At 41.9% G+C, this 21,430-nt stretch overlaps 1 protein-coding gene across 1 annotated transcript; it reads left to right on the top strand.

Moving 5' to 3' along the window:
• Positions 1 to 2,297: 2,297 nt before the first annotated feature.
• On the top strand, positions 2,298 to 14,949 carry ankle1 (ankyrin repeat and LEM domain containing 1). Its single transcript, XM_017722758.2, has 9 exons — positions 2,298 to 2,591; positions 4,361 to 4,513; positions 5,281 to 5,386; positions 5,713 to 5,836; positions 7,913 to 10,435; positions 12,432 to 12,594; positions 13,226 to 13,388; positions 14,086 to 14,218; positions 14,610 to 14,949. Exons 1-9 carry the CDS (start codon positions 2,518 to 2,520, stop codon positions 14,780 to 14,782), a joined length of 3,612 nt encoding a protein of 1,203 aa, XP_017578247.2. The 5' UTR covers positions 2,298 to 2,517; the 3' UTR covers positions 14,783 to 14,949.
• The last annotated feature ends 6,481 nt before the right edge of the window (positions 14,950 to 21,430 follow it).

Below are 21,430 nucleotides of genomic sequence, written 5' to 3'. Positions count from 1 at the left end.
AACAGTCCAGAATAAACGAAAGAGTCCAGAATAAACCAAAGAGTCCAGAATAAACGAAAGTGTCCAGAATAAACAAAACAGTCCAGAATAAACGAAAGAGTCCAGAATAAACCAAAGAGTCCAGAATAAACGAAAGCATCCAGAATGAACGACAGAGTCCATAATAAATAAAAGAGTCTGAAGTAAATAAAAGAGTCTAGAATAAATAAAAGATTCTGGAGTAAACAAAAGAGTCCAGAGTGAAAGAAAGAGTCCAGAATAAACCAAAGAGTCCAGAATAAACGAAAGTGTCCAGAATAAACAAAACAGTCCAGAATAAACGAAAGAGTCCAGAATAAACCAAAGAGTCCAGAATAAACGAAAGTGTCCAGAATAAACAAAACAGTCCAGAATAAACGAAAGAGTCCAGAATAAACCAAAGAGTCCAGAATAAACGAAAGTGTCCAGAATAAACAAAACAGTTCAGAATAAACGAAAGAGTCCAGAATAAACCAAAGAGTCCAGAATAAACGAAAGCATCCAGAATAAAGGAAAGAGTCCAGAATAAATGAAAGAGTCTAGAATAAACGAAAGACTCTGGAGTAAATGAAAGAGTCCAGAATAAACTAAAGAGTGTGGAGTAAACGAAAGAGACCAGAATAAAGGAAAGAGTCCAGAATAAATGAAAGTGTCCAGAATAAACGAAAGAGTCCGGGGTACACAAAAGAGTCCAGAATAAACGAAAGCGTCCAGAATAAAGAAAAGAGTCCAGAATAAATGAAAGAGTCTAGAATAAACGAAAGACTCTGGAGTAAACAAAAGAGTCCAGAATAAACGAAAGAGTCCAGAGTAAACGAAAGAGTCCAGAATAAAGGAAAGAGTCCAGAATAAATGAAAGTGTCCAGAATAAATGAAAGAGTCCGGGGTACACAAAAGAGTCCAGAATAAACGAAAGCGTCCAGAATAAAGAAAAGAGTCCAGAATAAATGAAAGAGTCCAGAATAAAGAAAAGAGTCCAGAATAAATGAAAGAGTCCAGAATAAACAAAAGACTCTGGAGTAAATGAAAGAGTCCAGAATAAACGAAAGAGTGTGGAGTAAACGAAAGAGTCTAGAATAAATAAAAGAGTCCAGAGTAAACAAAAGAGTCCAGAGTTAACAAAAGAATCCAGAATAAACAAAAGAGTCCAGAATGAACAAAAGAGTCCAGAATAAACAAAAGCGGCCAGAATAAACAAAAGAGTCCAGAATAAATGAAAGGGTCCAGAATAAACAAAAGAGTCTAGAATAAACAAAAGAGTCCAGAATAAATGAAAGAGTCTAGAATAAACTAAAGAGTCTGGAGTAAACGAGAGTCCAGAGTAAACGAAAGAGAGTGGAGTAAACGAAGGAGTCCAGAGTAAATGAAAGAGTCCAGGGTAAAGAAAAGAGTCCAGAATAAACGAAAGAGTCCAGAATAAACGAAAGAGTCTGGAGTAAACTAAAGAGTCTGGAGTAAACTAAAGAGTCCGGAGTAAACGAAAGAGTCCAGAATAAACGAAAGAGTCTAGAATAAACCAAAGAATCCAGAATAAACAAAAGAGTCCAGAATAAATGAAAGAGTCTAGAATAAACTAAAGAGTCTGGAGTAAACGAGAGTCCAGAGTAAACAAAAGAGAGTGGAGTAAACAAAAGAGACCAGAATAAAGGAAAGAGACCAGAATAAACAAAAGAGTCCGGAATAAACAAAAGAGTCCAGAATAAACGAAAGAGTCCAGAGTAAATGAAAGAGTCCAGAGTAAACGAAAGAGTCCAGAATAAACGAAAGAGTCCAGAGTAAATGAAAGAGTCCAGAGTAAATGAAAGAGTCCAGAATAAACGAAAGAGTCCAGAGTAAATGAAAGAGTCCGGAATAAATGAAAGAGTCCGGAATAAACGAAAGAAAGAGAAAAAATGAACGAAAACGTGTGCAAGATTAAGTGAATATTATTATTGTCACTGTGTTTTTTAATAAATAGATGAATAGATTGTCTCATATTGCAAGAGTCGATGACAAAGAAAGAAGAAAAAGTAATGAGAAGAAAAAAGTTGGAGAACGGAAAAACGAATAAAAGATCTAAAATTATAAGTTTTATTATCCATTATTATTACTATTATTTCACTGTACAATGAATTGATAGGTAATAGCGCTCTCTAACTCGGCTGTTATAACGAGTGAATAAAGCCTCTGATTGTGTTAGTAATCAATCAAGATCACAGACGACGGTGAAGGGCGGTCCTCCGCTCCGGCTGGCGGCGCTGCGAGCCCCGCTGCGACGCGTCGGGGAAACAACACGGACATCAACGGAGGGAAATTTAAGCTGGAAAGTCGTGCGCACGTCTCCGTTTCTCCGCGCAAACAACGGACCGGCGCTTTACAGACGCGCTTAGACGCAGAAAGACACGGGAGCTCGGCTCAAGGCTCTCCGAAATCCCGCTCATGCGTTTAATCTGCGCGGACTGGCTGCTAAAGCTAACAGAGCAATCAGGTCAGCACGTAATCCGGAGATAGACACAGATAATGCCCCCGAAACGGAGCCGCTCGGACCCTCAGGCCTCTCACCTGTACAGAGCGGTGAACGACGCGGACGCCAGGTACAACATTCCTTAAACTTCCTCTGTGATTGGCTTGTTGTACCGTGATCAGTCGGAGGTCACGACCCCGCTGGCTTTGTTTCTTTTATTAGTATTAGTATTAGTATTAGTGTTAATATTGTCTTTATTAGAAACACCCGCCTTGTGCTTCCACTCAGTGGCCACTTTATTAGAAACACCTACCTTGTGCTTCCACTCAGTGGCCACTTTATTAGAAACACCCGCCTTGTGCTTCCACTCAGTGGCCACTTTATTAGAAACACCCGCCTTGTGCTTCCACTCAGTGGCCACTTTATTAGAAACACCCGCCTTGTGCTTGCACTCACTGGCCACTTTATTAGAAACACCCACCTTGTGCTTCCACTCAGTTGCCACTTTATTAGAAACACCCGCCTTGTGCTTCCACTCAGTGGCCACTTTATTAGAAACACCCACCTTGTGCTTCCACTCACTGGCCACTTTATTAGAAACACCTGCCTTGTGCTTCCACTCAGTGGCCACTTTATTAGAAACACCCGCCTTGTGCTTCCACTCACTGGCCACTTTATTAGAAACACCCGCCTTGTGCTTCCACTCACTGGCCACTTTATTAGAAACACCCGCCTTGTGCTTGCACTCACTGGCCACTTTATTAGAAACACCCACCTTGTGCTTCCACTCAGTGGCCACTTTATTAGAAACACCCGCCTTGTGCTTCCACTCAGTGGCCACTTTATTAGAAACACCCACCTTGTGCTTCCACTCACTGGCCACTTTATTAGAAACACCTGCCTTGTGCTTCCACTCACTGGCCACTTTATTAGAAACACCCGCCTTGTGCTTCCACTCACTGGCCACTTTATTAGAAACACCCGCCTTGTGCTTCCACTCACTGGCCACTTTATTAGAAACACCCGCCTTGTGCTTCCACTCACTGGCCACTTTATTAGAAACACCCGCCTTGTGCTTCCACTAACTGGCCACTTTATTAGAAACACCCGCCTTGTGCTTCCACTAACTGGCCACTTTATTAGAAACACCCGCCTTGTGCTTCCACTCACTGGCCACTTTATTAGAAACACCCACCTTGTGCTTCCACTAACTGGCCACTTTATTAGAAACACCCACCTTGTGCTTCCACTCAGTGGCCACTTTATTAGAAACACCCGCCTTGTGCTTCCACTCACTGGCCACTTTATTAGAAACACCCGCCTTGTGCTTCCACTCACTGGCCACTTTATTAGAAACACCCACCTTGTGCTTCCACTAACTGGCCACTTTATTAGAAACACCCACCTTGTGCTTCCACTCACTGGCCACTTTATTAGAAACACCCGCCTTGTGCTTCCACTCAGTGGCCAGTTCTGATTGGCCTGCCTGTTTTGTGCCTCATTCAACAGCAGTCCGGGCTGAAACTACACTGAAACTTTATAACTACATGTCCGATGTCTGCGTGCCGAAAAAGCAGATGAGCGTAAAGGTGTTGGTTTTTGTGACCTCACAACACAAATGATCAATAATTAATAATGAATTAATGGCAAATAAATTCTGTTTTAGCAGCTTACTTTCCACATACGGACTGAAGAGCAAATCATGCATTTACGAAACTTTAACAATGTCAACCAACTATGTTCAACTTATTATTTTAAAAAGGCGAGGAATGGTCAGTTTTCCATGTTATGGGCCCTTTAGCTCCTAGTGCGGGCTGCAAGAGGAGCTCAGTGTTGGATCCCAGCCTGTATCCGTCTGCTTTTCCTTCGTTAACGTTGTGTTTATGCTTTGTTTAACAGGACTGTGGAGTCTCTGCTGCAGCAGGGCGCGGACCCTAACCTGGTTCTGCCAGAAGGTATGGCTGCTGTGCATCTGGCTGCAGGTAAAGAGTCGGAGAAGGGGCTTCGCTGCCTCAAACTCATCCTGCAGTACGGCGCTGACCCAAACCTCAGGTTAGTCCAGCAGTCGGCAACGCACAGCTCCCGAGCCGCATGCGGCTCTTTCACTACTCTGTTGTTCCAACGGCTGAATCAGATCAGTAGGTAATAATAAAATAATCCTCCACAGTAAAATAAAGCTAAAAGTGCTTTACAGGCAGGAGATGAAGCTTAACAGTGATAAAAATACTATAGGTATTAATTTAAAACGGTATAAGACGATAACACTGATCAGATTAAAGATAAACACCAAAGAGACGTGGAGTTTTAATTAAATAATAAAGGGAACTGAGATGTTTTCTGCTGTTTCTTTCCAAAGTGGCCACACTGGATGTGGGCGTTACGGCAAAAAATGTAATGTTACGATATATTTATACACAATATTCATTACAAGTATTTAGGCCCAGTCCCATTTCTTGTTTTTACCTCTTCCCCTTGTTTTTGAGTGTCACCCCTTGGAACTGAGTTACAGGGTAGTGGTTGAGATCTTCCCTCTGAAATGGGAGCCTCAAATAAAAAGTGCTAAGAGGAATTCAGTGTTTCACCCTCTGCGCTGCACTGAATCCGGTCAAACAGGACGAATTATGATGCTTCTGTAATGAAACATGCGCTACGGTGTTATAAAGAGGACTGACGTTTTGTGGTCCTGCTTTGTGGATCTGCTCTTATGTTTCATCGGAATCAAACTGAAAAATTTTTACTTTTTTCCTGAGAAAATAACGGATTTTAAAAACAAGTTCCGATTTTTATTATTTTTTATTTTTATACCTGCTTTGTTTCAGGTCTAGTGAGGGTCTGACTCCGTTACACATTTCTGCATCATGGGGATGTTATCAGAACCTCAAATTACTCCTGAAGAACGGTGGGAACCCCAGCCTGAAAGACCAGGTAAGTCATTCATCACTTTATTGTTTTTTTTCGTCTGGACTTCGACGCGTGTTTGACACGTTATATTTTAAAAAGAGAATGAAAATTTATGACGACTGTTACTATAGAAACCGTACTATAAAATTTTTTTTTTTTAATACTTAATGTGGTAATAAACAATAGAACTGATTTAATTCAACTCAGATAAATGCTCTGATTGAAACCATGAAAGTAAAATTTTAGTTTAGATGGACAAAATTGATCATTTACATCAAATCAAACCACAGAAAATGTAACTGTTGCCTCTTTCTTGTGTTACAGTGTAAAAAAATGTGTTTTGTTATCAGGATGGAAACAAGCCTGCGGATTTGGCGGAGCTGGAAGAGAACAGTAAATGTGCGAGCATACTGCAGGAGTACGAGTCTCAGGCACCGCAAGTGGAATATGAGGATTTACCCAAATTCCAGTACTGTAAGTGCCTTTATTGTATATATCAAGCTTTTTGTTAGGGATGGACTAATTTGTGTTAACATTTATAAAATGTAGACAACTTGTAGCCCTTAAACAGGATTCGGAACAGAAGGAAAAAGAGCACCGGAGTCAGTAAAGAGAACGAGTACGTCCTCTTCCTGCTGCTCTCTCAGCTCAGCTCATTTTCTGAGAGGAATGTAACATCCCTATTGTTTAAATGCGACTCCAGCAGGCCAAAACATCTCACGAAGAAAAGCGCAGTTTACCATTTGAGACAACTACATTTGGCCAAAGTTAGAAGTAGTGTTGTAGTACTCAAGACTATAAAGTCGCCGTCTCGCTCTTAACCTCATTTGGTCTGTCTTGTCTGGCTCTCCACATCATTTGGTCTCGGTGTCTTGATCTTGACAACATTTGGTCTCTGTCTCCTGTCACCCTCTACATGGTTTAAACTCACTCTAGCCTGGGTCTCGACATCGTTTGGGCTCTGTCTCGTCTGGCTCTCATTGTCTGGTCTCCATCACGTTTGGTTCTCGACATTTGTCTGTTCTCTGTCTTGTCTGGCTCTCTACATGGTTGAGTCTCTGTCTTGTCTGGCTGTGAGCGTCGTTTGGTCTCTCACACCTGGCTCTCAGCATCGTTTGGTCTCTGTCTCGTTTAGCTCTCAATGTCGTTTGGTCTCCATCACGTCTGGCTCTCGACGTCGTTCGGTCTCTGTCTCGTCTGGCTCTCGACGTCGTTCGGTCTCTGTCTCGTTTGGCTCTCGACGTCGTTTGGTCTCTCTCGTTTGGCTCTCGACGTCGTTCGGTTTCTCTCGTTTGGCTCTCGACGTCGTTCGGTTTCTCTCGTTTGGCTCTCGACGTCGTTCGGTCTCTCTCGTTTGGCTCTCGGCGTCGTTCGGTCTCTCTCGTTTGGCTCTCGGCGTCGTTCGGTCTCTCTCGTTTGGCTCTCGGCGTCGTTCGGTCTCTCTCGTTTGGCTCTCGGCGTCGTTCGGTCTCTCTCGTTTGGCTCTCGGCGTCGTTCGGTCTCTCTCGTTTGGCTCTCGGCGTCGTTCGGTCTCTCTCGTTTGGCTCTCGGCGTCGTTCGGTCTCTCTCGTTTGGCTCTCGGCGTCGTTCGGTCTCTCTCGTTTGGCTCTCGGCGTCGTTCGGTCTCTCTCGTTTGGCTCTCGGCGTCGTTCGGTCTCTCTCGTTTGGCTCTCGGCGTCGTTCGGTCTCTCTCGTTTGGCTCTCGGCGTCGTTCGGTCTCTGTCTCGTTTGGCTCTCGGCGTCGTTCGGTCTCTGTCTCGTTTGGCTCTCGGTGTTGTTTGGTCTTAGCTTTGACATCATGTGGTCTCTTTCTCGTTTTTCTCATCATCATTTGTACTCTGTCTGATCTCGCTTTTGACATCATGTGTTCTGTGTCTCGACATTGTTTGGATACGTCTCGGCCTTGTCTCGTCTGCAGCATAGTTTGGTCTCGTCTTGGTCTCAACATCATTTGGACTCAATGTTGTTTGGACTCTTGTTACTGTTACATTTACAGCATTTAGCACACGCTCTTACACAGAGTGACGTACAAACCCAGCCAGAGAATGTGTTGTAGCCAGTGCAAATGGGTTGGGGCTCAAACTACCTTTCAGCTCAAACACTGCCAGAAAACAAAAGCTGGTGCTGATACCTATAAAAAAAAATACAGCGTGAGACGTAGCATACGTGTAGTATATGTCAGTAAGTACTTAAATTAGTGTTCACTTGCTTTACAAAGAAATGGGTCTGCAGTTTACGTGTGAAAATATCAACGTTATTAAGACTATAATGTAGTAATTAATAATGTAGGCTATAGATTAGGTTTTTATTTTTGCAAAACATAAATTGAAACAATGTCATGTTATGTAATAATGATTGTTATAGTTATATAATGTATTTATATATTGAACAATATACTAATTTACCATATATATATATATATATATATATATATATATATATATATATATATATATATATATATATATATATATAAATAAATTTCAGTATGTATTAATAGGACAGTTTTATATGACCTGTAATAAAAGTATTTTTTCCTCTTCTTTGTAGCGATCTACTCCAGCCACTCTATGAGGGACAGCAGCATCGGCCTATTGTCCATGCTGAGTGATTTCGGAGACGATCCGCTGAGCAGCACTCGGCAGTCAAGTCTTTTCAGGATGTCTGGGGTAAATGGGCAGCCCTATCGGGTTAGAGGAGCTCATGAATCCTGGCTTTCTGATGTTTCTGGACTTCATCCACGTGAGAGTGGAGCGTTTGATAGAACAGGAGACTGTGGAGATGTTCCACCAATTCTGTCCAGCACTCGTTTGTCTGTTATAGACTTTAAGAGGAGTCCAGAGGGCGCGCCACTGTACAAAACCGAAGACTGCAGCCCAGATTTAAAACGTTCATTCCAGCTCCTTCAGCCAAGCCGAAAGAGCGTATCCTTTAGGGACTCTAATGAGTATTTCCCAGCACCACGTTCTCCATTCCAGAGTCCTGGGAAACAAAATGATGACTACAGTGATATGACGATAGATTTCTCCCAATATCCAGACTTCTTGGATTCGGAACGTATGGCCACCGTGTTGCAAAACCAAGGCATTGATGTGACCAGTCCAGACGAGGTGTTTGTGTTTTGCAGAGGTGGCAGCTTGCTGGAAGATGATTTTGACAAGACTGTAGTGGGACCAGGTTTACTGTTGGAACCTACTGCTGTTGCTGATGATTATGATGAAGATGATGGTGTGTTTGCTAACAATGTTAATGAGCTAGAAGGCGAAGCTCATGGTCCTGTTTTTAGCAGCAGTGGATCTAGTAAGTACAGCAGTTGTGATAGTGACCCATATAAGAGTGCAATTGAAGGTCAATTGCATTCTGAAGATAAGTTCTCACCTTTGAAGAAAGAACTCAATAGAAATCCAGCTCCAACTGAATTTAGTACCCAATCCACTGGATTGGCCAAAGGTTCTGACACATCTGAGAGGGAAAACCTCAACTTGGTTGAAGAAAGAGGCACTAAACAATCAATGGAGGACAAGCATCAAGGGCATAACAGCATCCTGGAGATTATAGACAGGCTTGGTGAAACCCCAAGCCCTTTTGTAACGGGCAGAACTCGCTCAAGACTCAGCCGCTGCTCACAGAAATCATTTAATTTTTCTCCGTCTGTGCTTTGTACCTCTTCTCTTTTTGAGCAGACGTTGCCCACACCCATCAGGATGCGCCGCAACACGCCCAAATCTCCATATGGTTCAGACGAAGCTCCATCCAAACGTTCTTTTGAAGTAAACGAGTTAAGGGACATTGATAGCGGCATGAGGAACCTTCTGGTTTCTTCAAGCCAAGGTTCAGTTGACCACCCCAGCCAAGCAGACACATTAATTGTCTCTGGAAGCATGGCTGACACGCTTATACTCCCTAGAGATGACGACAGTGGCGTGAGGGACCTTCGGGGTGTGTCAAGTTCAGGTGATCGGCCGAGTCAGGCAGACACGTTGATCATCTCTGGAAGTATGGCCGACACCATCATAATCCCTAGAGATGTTGCTGAGGAAAGATTAGAAGGAGCTGATGGAAGGTTGGTGGATAATTTGGAAGGTTGTAGCAAAGGAACTTCTCTAGTGTTTGAAGAAGAAAAGGAATTTTTACCTTCTGATGCATCCACATCAACTGAAGGCACAGGAAGACCAAGATATGCTTTGATGCAAATGCAAACATCTCACAGAATAGACTCTCAAGATGAACCTTCTCCATCTTCTCCATCTCAGACAAGCATAGAGTCAGGTTCTAGCTCCAGTTTTGATTGGCCCAAGCCTCAGAAGACTAGCAGTAATTTGGTGGAAAGATCTTGCAAGGGAGCTTCTCCACCAATTGAGGAATTTTTAACCTCAGATCTGTCCACCTCAAGTGAAGGTACAGGAAGGTTAAAAGGTTCCACAATGCAAGCGTCTAACAAGAGCTTAAGAGAAAACAAGGGTGAAATAGACTCTCAAGAAGAGTTCTCTCCATCTCAGACTACTTTAGAGTCAGGTTCTAGCTCCAGTTTGGATTCCTCCAAGCCTCAGAGAAACAGAGGTGAAGGATCTTCTTCTGGTTGCACGCCCAGATACAGCATGAGCCGACTCTACAGCCACTGCAAACCTCAAACACTGGCTAACCTTTCTTACACACCCGGCGGACGTCCGATGATCACCGACACGGACGAGCCCGTGGAGTATCTCTATACCGACACTGAAGAAGGCCATGAACTGATAGAAATTCATGTTCCTCCAACAACTAATACCTCGCTGAGCTCCAGCATCCTCACCTCCACCAGCGACGACACGGTGCTCTATGACTGGCGCTCTCTTCAGAACACAGCTGGAAGTCCACAGAAGGGAAAAGAGAACCAGCGCCCCAGCGCAGAGGACGCTCCTGAAACCCAAAGGCTGACGGACCGCGAGCTCAGACGCAGGCTGGTGGAGCTCGGAGAACGTCCCGGGCCCATTACTTCCCAAACTCGCCCATTGTACGTCCAGAAATTAAGATCGCTTCAGAATACAGCGGCCACCCAGCAGCCAGCTCAGGATGGTTCCTCTGCATTCACTGGTATGTAGCACTGCAACCCACTAACTTCAGCTGTTTTGAATGCTTTATTTAGATTTATTTTATTTGGTTTCTTAATAGGAACCGAACATCATCAACAGTACACACAAATAATCGATCAAATGTTTGGAATCAACAAATTAATAATTCCTGTTATTTTATTCAGTAGTGATAGCGTAGATTAAAATACTATAATCTAGATGCCTGTATATTTTAAATGTTTGTACTTTAAAAAGTAATTTGGGAATACGAAGAATTAAATGATAAAAATATATACTGTAATTATTTTTAGCCTGTAATTCCTTGATGCATCGTCTACTTTCAAATATGTGGCATTCTTGATATTAATTTCATGGAACTTCATTCTGAATGTTAATTGTATTAGAACTTATTTTCAATACTAATTTTATAGAACTTCCTTCTGGATTTTAATTTTATTAGAACTTCATTCTCATGCTAATTTTAGTAGAACTTCTTTCTCTATATTAATGTCATAGAATTTCCTTTGGGATGTTAATTTTATTAGAACTTTATTCTGAATGTTAATTGTATTAGAACTTATTCTCGATACTAATTTTATAGAACTTTCTTCTGGATGTTAGTTTTATTAGAACTTCATTCTCATGCTAATTTTAGTAGAACTTCATCCTCAATATTAATTTCAAAGAATTTCCTTTGTGATTTTAATTTTATTAGAACTTCATTCTGGATGTTAATTGTATTAGAACTCCCTTCTGGTTATAGTTTTATTAGAGCATCCTTCGGGATGTTCGTTTTATTGGAACTTCCTTCGGGATGTTCGTTTTATTGGAACTTCCTTCGGGATGTTCGTTTTATTGGAACTTCCTTTGGGATGTTCGTTTTATTGGAACTTCCTTCGGGATGTTCGTTTTATTGGAACTTCCTTTGGGATGTTCGTTTTATTGGAACTTCCTTCGGGATGTTCGTTTTATTGACATTTATTATTAGCTTACATCTTCCTACTGACTATTTGTAGTATTTGAAGTTGTAAATTGGTCTCATATTAGTGTAATGTCATAAATTTCTATTGGAATGTTTTTATTTTATTGAAGGCAGTGATTCCAAACATTTGAACAATGGTGTGTTTAGAGGTTTTCAGTTCTGAGGTTAAGATTATATTTCTAATATTTGAACTTTTTAAAAATGTTCTCGATTCTGTAGGTTCTTGTTCTACACAGACTGCTTTGGTTCATGTTCTCCAGCAGAACCGTTCTGGCACCTGCTGCTAAGCCTATAACAAAATAAACCTCGAACGTCACAGCCTCTACCATTTAGAAACTGTTCAGAAAAAAGCCCAGTCATTTCTGAGTGGGTGTGTCCAACAGCATAAGCCCCGCCCACTTTGATCTGATAGGCTGCACTCAGATGTTTAGTTGGGATCATCTACAGTGATTTCAATGAACAACATTTCAGCTCAGTACTGACAAACAACAAATCTGATATCACCGCACCCTCAGCAAACACGATTATGCGAATATGTCAAAGTTAATTTTAATAATGATAATTTGACGTGCGCATAAGGCAGATTCATAAAGATACTACGCTCATTTGATTCAGTTATGATTCTTAAGAAATGATTCACTGTATCATAAGAACACAAATTTTGCCACAATTTGGTTTTATTATTTTGGCAGAAGTCCAGATATTTAAAAATGGCATAGTTTTAACATTTTAAGCCATTTAAAAGCTTTTTTTTTTTTTTTTACATTTTATAAAGAACAACCAGATTGGTTGAAATGAGCACAGAGATTGCTGAAAAAAAGCTCTAATTATTGAATAATTATAAGCTTATTTTAGATTTTAAATCTGGCAGCTCTGGCTAAAATCTATTTAAAAATGTCATGTTTGTTTAAGTTTAAAATAATTTATTACTGAATGTAATATTCCAAAATCACTGCAGGTAATGAATCACTGTCTCCAGCACTGAGGCTGCTTCACTTTTGGAGACACTCATTAGTAATTACTGACTTCTCTGCAGGTTACAGTGCAGAGCTGAATAAAGTCCTCCATACGTTCGATCTGCCCGACTGCAAGGTGGACGAGTTTGCGCTGTGTGAGCAGTTTGACCAGCCGGATCAGAATAAGAGGTGGCGTGAGGGCATCATAAAGTCCAGCTTCAACTACCTGCTTCTGGATCCCAGGTGACGCTGTTTCTTTATTTAAACTGTCTAATTATTTTATTTTTTTCATTATATAATCTCAGTATTGTGCAGCAGTAAGTATGATGTCTTAGCTGGGCGAGTAATTTCATTTTCATTTCCGATTTTGGCCTAAAACCATTATGAAAACAAGATAATCAAGATAAAATGATTATTGCATTGCATTAAGTTTTTTGCAATGATGCTCTCGTTTTGTCTTGTGCAATAAATCCAGCACATCCCTTTCGTCTGGAAGAGCAAAATCATTTTGGTCTAATTTTTTTTTTTATGTTATTTTTTATATTTTTATGTTAGTTATTTTTATGTGTTTTGCCTTTTTGAGGAAGTTATGGGAGCGCATTACAACATAGTTGATCATATTTTTATTTCATTTATTTTAGCATTTTTATATTGTTGATTTTAAATATTAATTTTATTTGCTTTTTAAACATGTTTTAATTATACTTAAAATTCAAAGAATTCCACTGTAAAACAGAAAAAAAATAAAACAAAATAAAAGTTAAATAAATGCATGGTGTTTCCAAAGTCGGTGAGTAATCATGTTAAATATTGATGATCTCAATATTGACAAAAATAATCATGATTTTGATTTTTGCCGTAATCGAATATCTAGAGTGACGAAGAATCTTCCGTACCGAAGTCAGTCCATGACGCCTCAGGAGTGTTTCCAGACTTTCATCGGTGCGATCTTTTACGTTGGAAAAGGAAAGCGCTCCAGGCCGTACAGCCACCTTTACGAAGCCCTGGAATATTTCAGAGGAGACAAAACCTCCAAGGTTTGAAAGAAATTAATTCTTATTTTGTTTAATTATTTAAATTCTTTTCTTTGCTTTCATGAATATAAAATGACTTGGAGTTCAAATGCTGAACCTTATAGAGGGTTTTTAAATGAAACAGTAGAAGCCGTATCGCCCCCTACGCTTCCTGTAGTGTATTACAGTCTGTCAGAGCGACTGTGTGGATCATATGAACATTATAGAGCTATTTAAATGAAACAGTAGAAGCCGTATCGCCCCCTACGCTTCCTGTAGTGTATTACAGTCTGTCAGAGCGACTGTGTGGATCATATGAACATTATAGAGCTTTTTAAATGAAACAGTAGAAGCCGTATCGCCCCCTACGCTTCCTGTAGTGTATTACAGTCTGTCAGAGCGACTGTGTGGATCATATGAACATTATAGAGCTTTTTAAATGAAACAGTAGAAGCCGTATCGCCCCCTACGCTTCCTGTAGTGTATTACAGTCTGTCAGAGCGACTGTGTGGATCATATGAACATTATAGAGCTTTTTAAATGAAACAGTAGAAGCCGTATCGCCCCCTACGCTTCCTGTAGTGTAATGTACTGAATGTTGTTACGTGATAATAATCGACTAATTGTTGCCGTCCTCCTTCAGGTGTATGATGAAATGCACTTGTGAAGTCCTGGCTGGCTTTGCAGATGGTGGAACTAAAGCTGTGTTCCTCTCCTTTAGAAACTCTGCTCGAAGGTGCAGCACATCCTGCAGGTGTGGAATTGTGGTCAAGGTGTCATTTCCCTCCACTGCTTCCAGAATGTCATCCCAGTGGAGGCCTACACACGCGAGGCCTGCATGGTGGATGCGATCGGTACTGAGTCTCCTTCCAGCTCCTTCCCTACATGTGTACAAATATCTCAGCGCTGCTTTTTATCATATAAGCCTTAAATAAATGTGTTATGTATTTTATATATATATATTATATAATTATAACTATATATTATATTAGTAGCTTTATGAGTTTATTTATCACAGAGTTAAATAATATAAATATATGTGCGATCTGTGTTTAAATAAGACAATTGAGAACTGAGTCCTATTTGCCTGAAAATCATCAATTTAAAGCCAAGTTTAACAAAATATGTTGACGAAAAAATGATATCAGTGATATTTTAGTTTATCAGACATACAGTCTTAAAATATTCGGTCTGGTCATGTGTTTTTTTTCAAAGTAGAGTGACTTCTGCTTTTTTTCCTCACAGGCCTGAAGATGCTGACCAATCAGAAGCGAGGTGACTATTATGGCGTGGTGTCCACCTGGACTGCGAAGAGGAAGAGGGAGCTGGGGGTCCACCTGCTGTACCGAGCCATGCAGATATTCCTGGCCGAGGGGGAGAGACAACTGAGACCAGCCGACATCAGACTGGGCCAGTAACCTTCGGCCCAGTCTAGTGGTGATGGACTGAGGTGCCAGTTTATTGGAGACACTCTCATTGGCCATTTTACCGGAAACACCAGCAATACAGGTGCTTTCTGTGTGCTTACAGTTACAGACTGTAGTCCAGGACCCTCATGGACCCTCACAGAGCAGGTACTATTTGGGTGGTGGGTCATACTCAGCACTGCAGTAACACTGATGTGGTGGTGGTGGTGGTGTGTTAGTGTGTGTTGTGCTGGTCTGAGTGGATCAGACACAGCAGTGCTGCTGGAGTTTTTAAACACCTCAGTGTCGCTGCTGGACGGAGAATCGACCACCAACCAAAAATATCCAGCCGGCAGCGTCCTGTGGGCAGCGTCCTGTGACCACTGATGAAGGACTAGAGGATGACCAACACAAACTGTGCAGCAGCAGATGAGCTGTCGTCTCTGACTTTACATCTACAAGGTGGACCGACCAGGTAGGGGTATCTAATAGAGTGGACAGTGAGTGGACACAGTGTTTAAAAACTCCAGCAGCTCTGCTGTGTCTGATCCACTCAGACCAGCACAACACACACCAACACACCCACCACCACATCAGTGTTACTGCAGTGCTGAGAATGACCCACCACCCAAACAGTACCTGCTCTGTGAGGGTCCATGGGGGTCCTGACCACTGAAGAACAGGGTAACAGAGTATCAGAGAAACAGATGGACTACAGTCTGTAACTGTAGAACTACAGAGTGCAGCTCTATGTAAGTGGAGCTGATAAACTGGACAGTGAGTGTAGAAACGAGGAGGTGGTCAGAATGTTACGCCTGACCGGTGTGTATATAACAGCTACAGTCTGTGCTTGGATAAAGAACAGCTTCCTGTAGCATGACTGTCTAACTGCCTGATCATCAGGAGGATGTGAGTCCAAGTCCCGCCGGTGTCTGTGGGTGGGAGCCGGCAGTCGCTGAACGAATGTAAACAATAACGGCTCATGAGGAGGAGAACGCATCCACACTCACTGAGTGAAGCTCAGGTTAAACTGCATTTTGGGGACCCACCTGAAGTTGAAATGTAAGTGTGGAGAACTTTTGACTGAGACTTAAAAAGATGAGTTTTATTGTTTACAGTGTGTTTGTTGGGCGTTTAATAAAATGGCCAATACATGTGGGTACAGTACAGGTTTTTAGCAACCTGGCCGCTCAGTAAAGTAGCCCAACTGAACACTTTCCGTGTCTGTGCAGCTGAAGTTGCGTAAGCATTAACAGTGGAGGGAAAGTTGTGACACTGTGTATGTGCCTGTATCCCCCTGACACAGCAGGCCCTGTAAATATGTACATGTTATTAGAGCGCCTTTCTGCTGAATAGGGTTTTTAAACTAGCTCATTCCGGTTCGTAGGACATCACAACTCATTACGTCTCTGCCTTTTGTGGAATTTCACAGAAGCCAGTAGTTCCGCTTTCACTTCAGAAAGGATGACGCAAACACGTTTACTGTCAGTTAAAGCCACCTACTGCAGCCAGATGTTGTCAACATCAGACCTGAGTCGTGCTTTAAACCTCAAAGGGCCCTTAGCCCTTAGCCCCGCCCATTCACACTGAAGATGTAACTTGAATAATATATGATTTGAATGAGGCACAGTACAGGTCAGCCAATCAGAAGAGAGCTCATTTACATATATCAGTCTTAAAGGCACAGTAACAAAAGCAGCCTGTTTAGTTGTAAGGGATGAAGAGAGGTTGGAAAACTGTCATATTAAAAAATGAATTATGGCTGTTTCTTGTGCATAAAACAGATATTGGCCCTTTAAATGCTGCACTATTACCAGCATAATCTACACTTTTCATAATCATTCATAATCCGTCATTAGTCTGCTAGTTCGTAATCAGTGTTAGTGTTTGTGTTGTCTGTGCTGCTGTTCTGTAAAATACAACGCACAAAACGTAAAGGATCAAAATCCTGTCTTAGCTTTACTTCTGTGACCTGGTAGCTGAAAAAAGCAGATTTATCTTGCATGAAATATCGTTTAATGTCAGTGTTTCTCAGTCCTGCTTCTGTCCCGTCAGTCAGATTATAGGAAAGTTATTAGGGATTAAATCTCTGAGCCCTTTTAGAAAAAAAGCATCACTTATTTTTATAAAAGTGGAGTAAAATGTCAGTTTTTATTTCCTATCGTCATACATGCTTTATAATCTGTAGATTTTAGTTCTTTAAATTGTCCTTTTGTGTGAAATTCAAATGTAGAAAATCTCGTCTGTGTTTTTATGCCAGTACGATCGTGTATGTAGTGTCGTCTGTTTTCATTTGTTTAATATTCATAAATATTGGGAGATGAAGTGCGTCTGTGCAGTGTTGTCATTTCTCCTCCGCCGTCTCTTTGGCAGGTTTAGTGATGATAACGAATAGCTGAAATTACTGTAGTGCAGGAAATATTACATAAAAATAAATATGACATCTTGGCTTTTGTTATTATGGCTTCTCGGACTATCATAATTACTCACATGTGATGGTATTAAGTGATGAGATAGTATATCGTAATTATTGAGCTATTAAGTGTTACAGTTAAGATATTAAATAATTATGTAAATATATTGTAATACCGAGTCATAGTGAGATCATGTCATGTAATGAGATTATGTATGTATTTATGATAAGTGAGATTAAAAACATACTATCACTTATTTTACATATTGCTGTAGTAAAAGAATTTTAGGTTTTTAGTTTTCAGAGATTACGATATTTCTGTTTCTGCTGCTGCACAGCCGTGACGTATTGGTCCTTTCAGAATCTGGAAAAAAAGCTCAAAATCCGTGAAAAGTACAACCTGCTCACTTTTTCATCTTTCTGTTGTGAGCTCACGTTTATGCTGTGCTCCACACAATGTTATTTTATGATTCTGATATAAATGAAACTTTATTATTTGCTGTTTACTAAACCACGTCTTTCTGACAGCGACAGCAGGGATAATCACTCATCGTCCTGCGCCGGCCTCCACAGGTTAGAGCTGCATGAGGAAGATGGAAAGATGAAAGATCTGTATCATAGAACACGTCATACATAGTTATACAAACACTGAGTGTGTTTACGTTCACAATCCGATAACTGCAGAAAATCGGATTTTCTCAGTAATCCGATCAACACATTTTCATGCGCTTGAATAATCAGATAATGGGGAAACTCCAGGTCTAAATGAGTCAGACAGTAATCAGATAATGTGGAAACTCCAGGTCTACAGGAGTCGGACAGTAATCAGATAATGGGGAAACTCCAGGTCTACAGGAGTCAGACAGTAATCAGATAAACGGAGAAACTCCAGGTCTACAGGAGTCAGACAGTAATCAGATAATGGGGAAACTCCAGGTCTACAGGAGTCAGACAGTAATCAGATAATGGGGAAACTCCAGGTCTACAGGAGTCAGACAGTAATCAGATAATGGGGAAACTCCAGGTCTACAGGAGTCGGACAGTAATCAGATAACAGGGAAACTCCAGGTCTACAGGAGTCAGACAGTAATCAGATAACAGGGAAACTCCAGGTCTACAGGAGTCAGACAGTAATCAGATAATGGGGAAACTCCAGGTCTACAGGAGTCAGACAGTAATCAGATAATGGGGAAACTCCAGGTCTACAGGAGTCAGACAGTAATCAGATAACGGGGAAACTCCAGGTCTACAGGAGTCGGACAGTAATCAGATAACAGGGAAACTCCAGGTCTACAGGAGTCAGACAGTAATCAGATAATGGGGAAACTCCAGCTTTACAGGAGTCAGACAGTAATCAGATGATGGGGAAACTCCAGGTCTACAGGAGTCGGACAGTAATCAGATAATGGGGAAACTCCAGGTCTACAGGAGTCGGACAGTAATCAGATAATGGGGAAACTCCAGGTCTACATGAGTCAGACAGTAATCAGATTATGGGGAAACTCCAGGTCTACATGAGTCAGACAGTAATCAGATAATGGGGAAACTCCAGCTTTACAGGAGTCAGACAGTAATCAGATAACAGGGAAACTCCAGGTCTACATGAGTCAGACAGTAATCAGATAACAGGGAAACTCCAGGTCTACATGAGTCAGACAGTAATCAGATAAACAGAGAAACTCCAGGTCTACAGGAGTCACAGTAATCAGATAATGGGGAAACTCCAGGTCTACAGGAGTCAGACTGTATCAGATAACGGGGAACCTCCAGGTCTACAGGAGTCAGACAGTAATCAGATTATGGGGAAACTCCAGGTCTACATGAGTCAGACAGTAATCAGATAACGGGGAAACTCCAGGTCTACATGAGTCAGACAGTAATCAGATAACGGGGAAACTCCAGGTCTACAGGAGTCAGACAGTAATCAGATAATGGGGAAACTCCAGGTCTACAGGAGTCAGACAGTAATCAGATAATGGAGAAACTCCAGATCTACACGAGTCAGACAGTAATCGGATAACGGAGAAACTCCAGGTCTACAGGAGTCACAGTAATCAGATAATGGGGAAACTCCAGGTCTACAGGAGTCAGACAGTAATCAGATTATGGGGAAACTCCAGGTCTACATGAGTCAGACAGTAATCAGATAACGGGGAAACTCCAGGTCTACATGAGTCAGACAGTAATCAGATAACGGGGAAACTCCAGGTCTACATGAGTCAGACAGTAATCAGATAACGGGGAAACTCCAGGTCTACAGGAGTCAGACAGTAATCAGATAACGGGGAAACTCCAGGTCTACAGGAGTCAGACAGTAATCGGATAACGGGGAAACTCCAGGTCTACAGGAGTCAGACAGTAATCGGATAATGGGGAAACTCCAGGTCTACAGGAGTCAGACAGTAATCGGATAATGGGGAAACTCCAGGTCTACAGGAGTCAGACAGTAATCGGATAACGGGGAAACTCCAGGTCTACACGAGTCAGACAGTAATCGGATAACGGAGAAACTCCAGGTCTACAGGAGTCACAGTAATCAGATAACGGGGAAACTCCAGGTCTACAGGAGTCAGACAGTAATCAGATAATGGGGAAACTCCAGGTCTACAGGAGTCAGACAGTAATCAGATAATGGAGAAACTCCAGATCTACACGAGTCAGACAGTAATCGGATAACGGAGAAACTCCAGGTCTACAGGAGTCACAGTAATCAGATAATGGGGAAACTCCAGGTCTACAGGAGTCAGACAGTAATCAGATTATGGGGAAACTCCAGGTCTACATGAGTCAGACAGTAATCAGATAACGGGGAAACTCCAGGTCTACATGAGTCAGACAGTAATCAGATAACGGGGAAACTCCAGGTCTACATGAGTCAGACAGTAATCAGATAACGGGGAAACTCCAGGTCTACATGAGTCAGACAGTAATCAGATAACGGGGAAACTCCAGGTCTACAGGAGTCAGACAGTAATCAGATAACGGGGAAACTCCAGGTCTACAGGAGTCAGACAGTAATCAGATAACGGGGAAACTCCAGGTCTACAGGAGTCAGACAGTAATCGGATAATGGGGAAACTCCAGGTCTACAGGAGTCAGACAGTAATCGGATAATGGGGAAACTCCAGGTCTACAGGAGTCAGACAGTAATCGGATAACGGGGAAACTCCAGGTCTACACGAGTCAGACAGTAATCGGATAACGGAGAAACTCCAGGTCTACAGGAGTCACAGTAATCAGATAACGGGGAAACTCCAGGTCTACAGGAGTCAGACAGTAATCAGATAATGGGGAAACTCCAGGTCTACAGGAGTCAGACAGTAATCAGATAATGGAGAAACTCCAGATCTACACGAGTCAGACAGTAATCGGATAACGGAGAAACTCCAGGTCTACAGGAGTCACAGTAATCAGATAATGGGGAAACTCCAGGTCTACAGGAGTCAGACAGTAATCAGATTATGGGGAAACTCCAGGTCTACATGAGTCAGACAGTAATCAGATAACGGGGAAACTCCAGGTCTACATGAGTCAGACAGTAATCAGATAACGGGGAAACTCCAGGTCTACAGGAGTCAGACAGTAATCAGATAACGGGGAAACTCCAGGTCTACAGGAGTCAGACAGTAATCAGATAACGGGGAAACTCCAGGTCTACAGGAGTCAGACAGTAATCGGATAATGGGGAAACTCCAGGTCTACAGGAGTCAGACAGTAATCGGATAACGGGGAAACTCCAGGTCTACAGGAGTCAGACAGTAATCGGATAATGGGGAAACTCCAGGTCTACAGGAGTCAGACAGTAATCGGATAATGGGGAAACTCCAGGTCTACACGAGTCAGACAGTAATCGGATAATGGGGAAACTCCAGGTCTACACGAGTCAGACAGTAATCGGATAATGGGGAAACTCCAGGTCTACACGAGTCAGACAGTAATCGGATAATGGGGAAACTCCAGGTCTACACGAGTCAGACAGTAATCGGATAATGGGGAAACTCCAGGTCTACACGAGTCAGACAGTAATCAGATAATGGGGAAACTCCAGGTCTACAGGAGTCAGACAGTAATCAGATAGTGGGGAAACTCCAGGTCTACACGAGTCAGACAGTAATCGGATAATGGGGAAACTCCAGGTCTACAGGAGTCAGACAGTAATCAGATAGTGGGGAAACTCCAGGTCTACAGGAGTCAGACAGTAACAGACTGAGAAGTATGATAGAAATCAGAGTCAGAGTTCACAGCAC

This window comes from Pygocentrus nattereri, chromosome 27, assembly GCF_015220715.1.
Source record: "Pygocentrus nattereri isolate fPygNat1 chromosome 27, fPygNat1.pri, whole genome shotgun sequence".
NCBI classification, from domain to species: Eukaryota; Metazoa; Chordata; class Actinopteri; order Characiformes; family Serrasalmidae; genus Pygocentrus; species Pygocentrus nattereri.
The sequence above is the reverse complement of the archived record's forward strand: the minus strand, read 5'-3'. Positions and strand labels throughout refer to the sequence as shown.

Coding starts and splice junctions, on each gene's coding strand:
- ankle1 (XM_017722758.2), top strand. CDS start 2,518: ATGCCCCCGAAACGGAGCCGCTCGGACCCTCAGGCCTCTCACCTGTAC. Junction 5,837..7,912: donor TTTACCCAAATTCCAGTACT/GTAAGTGCCTTT, acceptor TCTTCTTTGTAG/CGATCTACTCCAGCCACTCT. Junction 10,436..12,431: donor TGGTTCCTCTGCATTCACTG/GTATGTAGCACT, acceptor ACTTCTCTGCAG/GTTACAGTGCAGAGCTGAAT.